This window comes from Phoca vitulina, unplaced genomic scaffold (assembly GCF_004348235.1).
Source record: "Phoca vitulina isolate PV1807 unplaced genomic scaffold, GSC_HSeal_1.0 scaffold19, whole genome shotgun sequence".
Lineage (NCBI taxonomy): Eukaryota > Metazoa > Chordata > Mammalia > Carnivora > Phocidae > Phoca > Phoca vitulina.
In genome coordinates, this window is record NW_022589722.1 from 15,149,010 (window position 1) to 15,161,021 (window position 12,012).

At 39.8% G+C, this 12,012-nt stretch overlaps 1 protein-coding gene across 1 annotated transcript in view; it reads left to right on the forward strand.

Annotated features, from left to right (window-relative positions):
• Positions 1–742: 742 nt before the first annotated feature.
• MYBPC1 (myosin binding protein C1) overlaps positions 743–12,012 on the forward strand; it is a 71,690-nt gene continuing 60,420 nt past the window's right edge. The window contains exon 1 of the mRNA XM_032416908.1: positions 743–847. Within this exon, the coding sequence (XP_032272799.1) occupies positions 743–847 (105 nt within the window). The remainder of the gene's footprint in view (positions 848–12,012) is intronic.

Here is a 12,012-nt window from a genome sequence, read left to right on the forward strand (position 1 = left end):
CAGCTAATGAATCTGGGGAACATGCAAATGGCTCTTAGAGGCGTGGGTGAAGCTGGGCATGGCAGAACCTGTCGGTGACAAAAGATGCCTTGGAGTAAGAGAAATGCAAGAGCAGTTCCTTTAAGGCAAAAGGAGATGCTTTGGGGTCCTGAGACGTACCTGCAATCATGCATTTTCAGTCTAATTCCTTTAATGCATGGCCTTTACTGTTCCAGTTTTCCTATTTCTCCAGGTCTAGGACAGCTGGAATTCTTTGTTTCAAATGTCTTGAAAACTATTGCGAGTTCATCTTTTTCTGGCTGGTCAATTTATCTATGTTGTACAGACTGCAGTGTATGTAAATTTCATCAAACATCAATTATTATTACCATTTTACAGTAGGGGAGTGAGGGGCCTACCTCCTCTGCTTCCTCAGCCCCCACCCCAATTCCAAGCATGTTCTAACATGATGCCACAGACCTAGAAATAAAGCAAATCTCTAGTGAGTGGCGTGTGGAAAAACAGGAGTGTCGTTCTCCCAGGTGTGTCAGAGTAAAATGGTGACGGTAACAATGATAACCATAGAAAGAGAGATTAAAGTGTATATAGTGTCTACCACCTTCCCTACTCCCACAGGAATTCATCCGTTTCTGCCAACAACTCTTAAGATAGGTTATGCTATTGTTTCCACTGCATAGGAAAGGAACTTGAGGCACATTCCACTCCTACAGATAGGACAACATCCTTTGGAGGCTATGTGGCCATGGCGATAAGACCAACCAATTCTGAAAAGTCCATCAATCCACTTCTGCCTCCACCAAGTATGACAGCTGAGAAGGGAAATGCAGCCTCATGTGGCAAAGCCCAGGTTTGGTCAGGCAGACCTGGGGCAGAGCCTGGCTCCACCCTTCATGGGCTGCGGGACCTCGGAGGGCCTCACTTCCCATCTGCAAAATGGGGATGATTAAAGCACTGATTTCAGAGAGTAGTAAGGATGATAAGAATGAACATACATTAACATACACTGCGCCCTTCATGCAGTGGGTGCCAAAAGTAGTTGTTACCTATTTATTCCTCCACTAGCTATAAAGAAACAGGGTTTCTATGATTTTAAGAAGGAAAAGTTCTGGCTCTGCCTCCATACTAGGCAGGCATGTATTTTCCTACTTCCACTTCCTGCAAACATTCTAAAAATACCAGCATTAATATCCTATAATATTTCTGTAGTTCTGACTATAATACAGTTGGCTGTTAATGATCGGAAGTTCTGTGGATTTCTTGGAAGTTGAACTAAGCCCTTTAAGTTCTCATTTTGTTTTGGTTTGGGGGCTTTTACATAGAACACGGGGCCTACAAACACAATGGAAATGGACAATTCACATTCAGAACACATTTACAGTTTCAGTATCCAGAATAATTCTCTTTTATTTATTTGATTAGATTTCACCCTTGGCCTTACTTCCAAAACAGGATTTTAAGTAACCACAGCTTCCCTTACAAAAATGGGCTTTTGTTTACATAGATGCTGAGAAATCATGGCCAATGTGATAGTCCCTACACGATCACCAATGAAGCCCTTTGAATTCTTTTTTATCAATTCACTATGCATTTAATGTGTTTCCAACAATAAAGTGAGGTGCTAGGGAGATAGGAAAGGAAATGAAAGATCCCTGTCCTTCCTTACTCATTTGGGAGGGAAAAGAAACATAGATACACTGAGATAAATGGAAAATAATTTTAAAATAATTAATGAATGAAGAGTATATTATCATGTGGTCCAGAATGCCAAGAGAATAAGGGAGGGGAACAGAAGGGAAAATTAGCTTTGGGAATCCTCAGAGAAGTATCAAAAAGATAGACCAAGACTGACAAAATAACAGTAGTAGTTATTGCTGTAAATTATAGAGCCCTATCTACATGCAGGAGCTGTGCTTACACTTTACTTAGATTAGCACCTTGCTTTTATTTCACAGATGAGGACACTAAGGCTGACAGAGATTAAGGAATTGCCCCAGATTACACAACTAATAAGGTGTAGAGTCAGGATTCAAACTGAGGTCTACCTGACACAACCACATTCAGAGAATAAACAAAAGGTCTGTTGAGGAGAAGATCATCACTCTTCTCAGGGGCAGAAAGGTCAGAAGTTGAAAAGAGAAACTAGCTCTAGAACAGAGGGGGCCACCAGGGTGGGCTAAGGAGAGGGAAGGAGGAAGTGCCCACTGGCAATGGCTTTGAATGTGAACCTAAAGAGTGTAGACCTAACCAAATAGGTAAGAGAGACCCTGTCTGGTAGAATAACAGGATGAAACACAGTTGGGGCATTAAGTAATCCTTGCAGCTGTAGGGCAGAGAAACTTGTCTGCAGGGAGAGCCAGGCAGAGGTCCTCGGGCATTAGGCAACAATGACCCTGTCCAAAAGATAGTATGCCAAAGAAGTTGGCTTCTTGCTCTCTGTATTCTGATATCCATGTGCTGCAACAACTCACCCAAAGCCAAGGAGTCAACATTAGATTTCCATTTCTGCACTCAGATCTCTGAAAATAAAATGCTTTGGCCCAGGGTTTTGTCTTCTGGTTGACCTGGCACTACAGATCCTTCCCATGACGTGGTGAAGAAACTAAAGCATTTCCCTCGATGCCATCCAAGGGACACTTGTTTCACTATATCTTCAAACTACATTGCTCCTGCCACGTTACCTTCTGCCATAAGGTTATAAGTTTTCTCTCCTTTGGTTTTATATTTTTCTCCCTCTTTAGTAAATAGCAACATATTTATGGTCATCTGAATGAAAATAGTTTGTTGTTGTTGTTTTTTTTTTTTAATTTTGAGTTTATACCCAGCACACACACAAAAATTGTGATGGAAGGAGACATTGTGGCATCCTGACAGTCCTGTGTTCCTCCTTTCTTGATTTCTGTTGGGGTGCAGTCCATTCTTTCTTTCATGTTCATTCCAGCCTGCCTGGACTATGCATAGTGATAACCTTTGGGCTAAACTGTTTGTTGTGAGCTATTTTCCTCTTTGCTTGGAAAGAGGCAGCTGTGGGGAAAATAAGTAGAAAATCCTAGATCTGGACAAAGACAAAGCTCCTGGGATCCCACATGTGCTTATAATATGAAAACTTTTCTTTGATATTTATTTATCAAGCAGAAAATAAGTTTAAAAGAGATTACCTTCATTAACTGCCCTAGAGTAGGAGAAGCTGATTCACACACAGGTCACTAATTCCCAGTTCAGGGAATCCATGGGGATTCAACAGGGGAAATTCCATGCCTTTTGGTCATGGGATATGCCTTTAGCTACTTGGACATAGTATATTCTTTAACAGAAGTTTCTTTAACAGAATTCACTGCCAGACTGCTCTATAATTCTGGATATCCAAAGCCAGATATAAAACCTCAAAACCAAAGCTCTCAAAAATTTGGATAAGTGTGGATAGAAATCTACTCCAGGGAGTGTCTGGAGACTCAGTCGGTTAAGCTTCCAAATCTTGATTTCGGCTCAGGTCATGATCTCAGGGTCGTGCGGTCAAGCCCTGCACTGTGCTCCATGCTGGGCGTGGAGTCTGCTTGAGATTCTCTCCTTCTCCCTCTGCCCCTCCCCTCGCCCTCTCATGCACTCTCTCTCTCAAATAAATAAATAGATAAATAAATAAAATACTTTTAAAAAAGGAAAGAAGTCTACTCCAGGTATGTGCACTCCCAGAAATGACTGGGAGAGGGGTTGATTCTGTTTCTCAATGAGCAGTGGTTGGCCTCATGATAAGAGATGCTGCAGTGTCCTTGCTCTCTGGGGAAAGCGGGCTCTCATTACCGAGCACCATCCTCACCTTAGGCTCTACAGGATGTGAGTACTTTGCAACCTATGCATCATCCTCTTTGCAACCTATGCATATGGGATGGGTGTCACGTCCACTTTTCCAGAAAAGGAAAACAGGCTCAGTGCCATTAAATGCTCTGCCTGCTGCCTGAGGGGATAACTAACTGGCAAGGACACCCCGGATCCCCATTTTACCTGTGCTGTGTCCATCAGTACACCATGGAAGTCTATAGAATACCATTTAGATCCTCACCTCACACCATACACCAAAAGGCAGTGTGACTTGGTCACAGGTTGATGCTTTTCCTGCTCCATCCCTCTTGTCAGTACAGGTGAGTTGGCTGCCTGGAGTTGAGTGCAGCCTAGGGCTGTGGAAAATAGCTTTTGCCTGTGAGAAGTGAGACTAACACTTCCATTATTCTTTTCATTTCCAGAAAATGAAGTGTCTGCCCCAGCCCCAGCCCCAGCCCCAGCCCCAGGTGAGTAAAAATACCACTTCACGTGTCTGGGCCACAAATACAGAACGTCTATCCCAGCATGATCTGGCCTCCACTGAAGCTGTGAGTTTTAACCTAACTCCTGTGGAGAAGTGGGATGACCACACTTGTCATAAGTTTATAATAATAATAACAGTAGTAATAATAACAATAATGCATTGTGTTTATATAGCCCTCTCATGTTAACTGATTTGGATGGCATGTCATACACTTATGAAACCCTTCTAGTGACGCCAAAGTTGTTGTTATGCCCATGTTTTAGCGTTGTGGAGCCTGAGCCTCCAAGGGGATGAAGGATTTGCAACACTTTTTCACATAGAGCTAAAGGCAAACAAAGTCCACATCTTTCTTGTGAGAGTAGGGAACGCATTCCAGCTCAGTCCTGGAAGATGAGCAGCCCTCTGCCCACTTGAACTATGTCACCATCAAGCATCTGGAGAAACAGTTTCCAGGACAGTTTGGTGGCCTCTGAGGCTCCGCTCCTCCAGTTCTTAGTACCCTGTTGTCCACCAGGTGGCAACAAAAAAGCAAGGCATAAAGAGTTGTAGGGAACTCCTGGGCGGTAGAGGGAATGCTCAGTGACAGTGGGCATTACTACTTTGCACAGCAGGTGAAGTCCGCTTTTGTGTTCACATAGACCTAAGGAAGAGAACAGGATTGGAACTCTAAGTGGAAAACATTTCCCTGGATTCTGTTCTCTTACAACCAAGTAGAAGATAAAATACAGCCTGGAGAACACCTCAGTATAATACAACCACCATATTGAAACACAAGACAATACTAGGAGAACCTCACAAGGCCATCTGTGATTTAATGCAGGGTTTCTTGAATTGACAATATGGTGTGATGAAAAGGGGTGAGAGGTCACTGTGGATCACAGTCTAGCTGAAAGCAGAAACTAACTAGGCCTCATTTGCTGGTGATCTTTTTGCATGGACATTTATAAGGGGATTATGAAGCTTTTCCATCCTGGAGATCATTTTCAGGAGGGCACTTTGAGAAATCTGACTGTTCACAAGAGCCCCTTTGTCCAGCTAAGAATACTAGATTCACATACTCAAAACCCTTAAGCAATATAGAAGAATATTGAATGTGTCAAAATGTGTCAAAGTAAATGAATGAAGGAGGCCCAGCACCATGTGAGTTCAAACAGGGACAAGCTCAGTTTAGTTTCCCTTTAGCCAATATAGATGTGTGACATTCTTCTTAGGATGTGGATGTTCTTTGGTATGTTTTCTCCTTGCACATACCAATTTATTTTTGACAGTATTGAGTACACTGAGAACCTACAGGTCATTACAGACATAACCTTTCCCTTCTATTCTTCAGATCAGTTGCTGTCATTTGGCCACCTAAAGTTTCCCTTATTATGGCATAGGCATATTTCATATTCATTGTATAATACTGACCTACTGTTGTTAAACAAGTCTCCTCCCAAACTCTGCTAAAATAGTTATTAGTTAACTGAGATTCAGACCTCTGTTCATCAATCCAAGAAAGAGAGAGAATTCATGCTTAAAATAATTATTCTCCTACATATATCACAAGTCAGATGCCATTTGCAGGTATCTAAATTAATATGATTCTGGACAGAGAGAAGTAAGCTAGATGGTCTCTCTCAGCTGATGAAATCGGATGTTACTGCTCTCAGGTTGCATTTATTGCCACTCAACTCAACCTAGAAGATTAGTACGTGCACCAAAATATTTTCCTTGAAACTACTGGACAAGTACAGATTTTATACCCTGGCTCATTACTATAATATTAACTAGAAGTTCAAACAATTGGAATCATTACATGCGTCAAGCTTCCTTAAAAAGTCAGTCCCGTTTGAGATCTAAAATGAAGTAATCCACATTTTATACTCACTTCCACATGAGTGTGTAACATAGTCCCAGCATAGCTAAGTATATTTTAACAAAATCTGTATTGCATGTTTCTATGTATACTTTTTTCAAAAGTGATCAGATTTATTCATCGCTTTTATTAAAAGTTTAATGTGATTCTACATTATCATTCCCAAATTCATAACCCATGTATCGCATAATGAATGAATATGTAGCATCATTTATGATCTCTTCTGTTGTCATTAATTTCTTCTCTCCCACCCTCCACCCATTGCTCACACACAATAAAATGCTTTCTTTAAGACACTTTTAAAAATGTGCTTATACTTTCCACACAGAACCAAATAAAGAGAAGGAGGCTGGAACTACACCAGCAAAAGGTGAGTTGGAAGGAGGGAAAACAAGCTGAATTCAACAAAATTAGAAGCAGAAAGAGGTCAGTAATGATTGCCATGGTGGTCCCATAGAACTCTGCATTACCTTTCATCAGTGTGGTTTAGAGTTCTTTGTTTGCATCTTATCTGCATGACCAGTCAGCACAATGAATCAGTTTTCATGATACACATTTCTAAAAGAAAAACAACAATGATAAAAACATCACAAGTATTTGTTGAGATGTCAGCAAATTAACTGGTAGTTTGCAAGTTACATGCATGTGAAGGAAAAGAGGTGTCTGGTCTTTTGGGGATTACACCAATTTGGAAAGTTATCTGGATTACACATAACTTTTTTTAAAAATGAACTGTTTTTGTGTTACTGTGTGAACTCTTCCAGGTTCCACTAGTAATGTTGAAGGCTAGCACCTCATTTTGTAGCACTTTGTATTTGCATAGACTTACATAATGGCTTATACGTATTGGCAGTACAACCTTAAGCAAACATTATGTTGTTCCTTATTGAATTGGAAAACTCATTTATCACTATAATATTATTCTATTTTTACTTTATATGAAGATAGTCCAATCTGAAAAAATGAATAATCTTTATCATGTACTGCTGTGGATCCATGAAATATTCATTCCTTTGTCTCCCCATGGAGGAAGTCATTGTCATTACTGACCAACTGTTCTAAGCTAAGGAGCATTACTCTTCCACAAAAGAAAGTTTTCACAGGGGTAGATTTGACAATTCTGCCTATATGTTTGTATCATCATTTGTAAGCGTTCATCTTTTACTTGTGAATTGAATCACATAGTTTAAATTTTGGAATAACCAATTTTTTCCTGATTGCAATAAGATGTTTCTCTTTGTTTTGGATGCTCCTCAAAATTATGCTAAGTATTTCTTTGTGCTTACTATGTCATATTTCATTACCTAATTCCTCTGGTATTATTGTCTCCTATACATTAGTAAATACTTTTTTCTTTCTTTCAGTACACTGGACCTCTTTTCTTCAGCTACCTTGAACTTACATTCTCATAAATGAACACATAATGTTAGTGCCCTCACTTTGTCCTTGACCTTCAGTGGCTCCCATGGATAGTAACATGAACACTAATCCTGGCCACGTGGGCTACAGTCTGAAGGTTATTTGCTTATGGAATGCAGACAGTGCAAACTCCTAGAACTCCTTCCATGAGATGGGTTCAAGGATGTTTAGGCATCCTGGCTGAAGCTATTGTAACATTATTCTCTACAAGGCCAATGGCATACACCCCTGTTTCCAAATTTGGAAAGGTGGTTGGACTAGGCTGTAAGGCTCAACCAAAAAAGTAGATGATTTAATCCCAGAGGGCAAGCTGTCAATGTTCAAACAAAGCCTGCGCCTGACCCTTGATGTGAAAAGTCATCATATTATATCTGTATGCTTAAATGAGAAAATGGTTAAAATCAACCAGTCAACCAATCAAGAAAAACTCTTTTCTATATGCAGAACACAGTATGATGAAAGAGCAAGGCTAGATGACTAGGGAATCCTGAAATTAGCCTCACTTTTTCTTTTTCTTTTTTTTTTTTTTAAAGATTATTTATTTATTTATTTGACAGAGAGAGACACAGTGAGAGAGGGAACACAAGCAGGGGGAGTGGGAGAGGGAGAAGCAGGCTTCCCGCGGAGCAGGGAGCCCGATGCGGGGCTCGATCCCAGGACCCTGGGATCATGACCTGAGCCGAAGGCAGACGCTCAACGACTGAGCCACCCAGGCGCCCCTAGCCTCACTTTTTCTGACATTTGCAGAAGTTAAGCAAGGCCATGGCCACAGGTAGTCACGTGCCCAACCACATAAACCACCATGTTTATATTTGCTCTACAAGACTAGGAAGCAAATCAGTTTATGATACAAAGTGACATCCCTAAATAAAGTAGGTGGTTGGAAGTTATTTCCTAACACACAATCCTCTTCAACTATTTCTCACTTTCATCAAGGTCAGGGAAATTTCAAAGAAAATGCTTAAATAAAAGGTAGACACAATAATCATGGCTGTATGTATTTCCCTGGCTGAGAAAGAAGGCTTGCATGAGCATAGACAAGATTGACAGGTGCAGTAAGACCTGTTCTCCAGCACTGACCAGAGTGTCCCTCCCTGCCCTTCACCCTCCCCCAGCCCTCAGCCCATCTCATTGTTCTTTAACCAGTCAATTCAGGTTCCACTCCTCTGTGCAGCTTCCGCTTGACTGTCTTAGCTCACTTTCATCTGCCCTTCCTCTTCCTGATTTCTCTTGGACCTATTGCTTTTGTTACTAAATCACGTATTAGTGGTTCACTCCTTTCCCTAACAGGTTGTAAGTTTTCTGACAGTCAGGCACCATGTCTTAACACCTCTTTGGTCCCCTTAGCTCATTTCTTCCAGTGTTTGGCAGAGAGCTGCATGTGGTAATCTCCTAATAAATACTTGTAGAATGAACAACTGAATTTCCAGGCGGGCTTAGCTGTTGATCATATAGACAGTGGTCATCTACATAGATTTGTATTTCCATTTACCATGTTTGTTGGACAGGAGTATGAATATCCCATGCATACTCTTAGTCAATGAGATTGAGGATGAGACACTGGTGCTGTGCATTCTGAGTGTTCTTCTTCAGAACAGAGGTATGATTTTTACTGTAAGGCCAACTCACTTAAAACTATTGAAAATGGTCATGCCTGGATATTAGTACATTTTCAGCACTTTAATTAGTCCTCTATCGAATTAGTTGAAGTATATTCAGTTAATAGCTCCAAGACTATCACCAGTAAGAACATTTTTCACAGCAATGTAGCCTTAATATTTTTCTAAGATTGCCTGAAATTTTTGGCAACAATCTGGAAATGTTCTGAAAAGTTTTTTTATAGCTGCAGAATGTTGTTTGGTTCCTATATCAATCTTATAAGTAGTGTTTGTGGTTAGATTTGCCAAATTTTTCATATTTACTAAAGGTCTCTATCTGGTAAATAGCTGATTTCCCAGGAAGGGGTTTTAATATGTGTTTGTTTATTTGCTTGCTTGCCTCTGGCGTTGTCTATCCAGCTACCCTGCTCCCTAGTACTGCCAACTTTGTCCTGGAACTGAAGCAAGAGAGATGATGATATAGAAATGTGTGTAACCAAACAGCAATACTAGAAATTAGATGCACAAATCTCTTTTAGAGTAATCGTACTGGGAAGCAACGTCCTCATAAAAACAAAGCTGCCATGGCTTAGAATTCCTCCAAATAATACAGGTGGCAATCAATGGAGTACTAAGTATCGGTTCTTCTTTTCTATATTCTCAGGGGGACCAAAGTTCTGTCTTTTATTCGAATGTCCGTTTATTCAGCAAGTTTTCACTAAGTGTTGGCTCTGTGCCAGGCACGGGTCTGGCTGCTGGGTCCTGCGATCCTGGAGCCAACTTTAGGGAGCTTTGGAGGGGAGAGCGACCATCATCAGAGGACAGTTTTGAAAGCAGACAATTGTCATGGAGGGCCATGTGTAGAGAATAATGTGGGTGATCAAGTGGGATCACACTTTCTTTAGTCAGCCAACCTTGGTACATGTGAACACAGGGTAATGAGATTGGGTCTCTTCTCTACCTTAACAATTGGCTGTAAGGGAAGTTCAAAACTGGTCTTGGGAGTGCTTCCAGATGTGTCAGAACATTAGAATCAGAGACCACTTTGAAGAGCAGTATTCATTTCAATGCCTAACTTCTGACATTTAAAAACAATTTTTTTGTTTTTGCATCTTAATAGTTTATAGTCTGTCTATATTTTGGTCAGCTCAACTGGGATATTTACTACCTCTTTTTATTTTTCTTCCAGAAAAATATTTGGTTTCGGTAATCACTGCAAGTAAATAAAGACTTACTTTCTTTTTCCAGGCATTAACATTAATATTACCACATAAACTATCGTGAATGAACCTTGTGCATATTAAAGATCTCACATAACTTGAGATGAAGAATCTTTCATTTGGCGTGAATGTGGTTGGCAGATGAGGAAGTGAATCAGCACAAGTTCCAGCAAGTTTTCTCCTAAATGATATGAAAACTTTAAATTAAAAAAATGATTAAACTCTTTTTCTTCATTTAGATCCCTTTTCTGCAATAACTTTATTATTCTGGTGCTTTTTATTCACATGCTAAAATTTTTTTGTGCAATTTTACCTTTAGGTATCAGAAAACCAACCATCTCATAGACTTTCTCTATGCTTTCTAATTACATTACTTTTTTGTAATGATCTTTGTTAAAAGCTAATATTACCATACTTTCCAATTCTGGGACACGACCATTATAAGTTGCAACATTGATTTAATAGATTTGGAGGAGAAAAAACTCATCAAATATATGTGTTTACTGTAGGATGAATTCTGATTTTAGAAGCATCAAGGTGTGAAGGCATGAGCCTTTTCATTAAGAAACTATGATAAATTAATCAAATGCCTCCAAACATGATGAATTCATGTTAGCTGTTGATGCTGTTGCAACATGGTTGTTGTTGCCGCTGTTGTTATTTTGGTCATGGGAGCCAACGTTTCCCACAACCGATTTCTCTGCTTGAGGATTCAGAACTTGGTCACAATCAAACAAGGTATTATATCAGCAGTTAAGTGAGGTTTGTTGAGAGTCACATATATTTTAATTTTATGTGCTTTTTGGTCTTTTCAAAACTGACCAATTGTCCCAAGTTTGTATGACTTAAAATTAATTTGAAAGGCAACTTAAATCAACCATAGGTAGAAGTTATTCTATGCCGAAGAGAGTATGTAGAATCATAAGAATCTATATATTCTACTGTCTCTGCAGTTTTCTCCCTGCATTCCAGATTTCCTGCGTGCCCCCCTAAAATCCCAGGCTTGTAATATGAGACTGAGTTTCTTCTCTACTTTCCAGGCCTTCTTCTCTGGGAACTTCAGTTATTTCAAGAATCATTTTTATGGTTTTACAATTGCTATTTTCCCATGACTTAAAGAAGTAAAATTCTGCTTTGGTAAATTTCCCTTCCATGAGCTAGGGGAGAGAGTCTGCTGCTCTGGTCTGTGGTCTTCAGATATGCTATATACTAAGGAGCCAAAAACAGATGTTTTTCATCATCATGATAGTCCCTTGGAAATAGAAAAAAAGAAAATATGACTTACATATTGTATTTTTTGTTTTGTTTGAAAATATTCTTTGTATGATGCCATGCCTTTCATATATGTGTTGTTGAATTAGGCACAACCCAGAAGAGTTGGATATTTGGTTTCCCTTCTAGCAGTAGAACCTGTTTTCCCACAGTAAATAAGAACAATTAGACCTTTCATTCTCATCCAATTCAACCAAATTCAAGCAGGCAACTTTTCAAGAATTTAAGGTCAGGATCCAACATCCTAACTACATTTCCCAATCTAATGGGACGCCAGGACCAAAGCTACTTTTGAAAGGGAATCAAAAACTTTGCCCCTGGTCAATTATATTTTCTAGCACTTCAGTA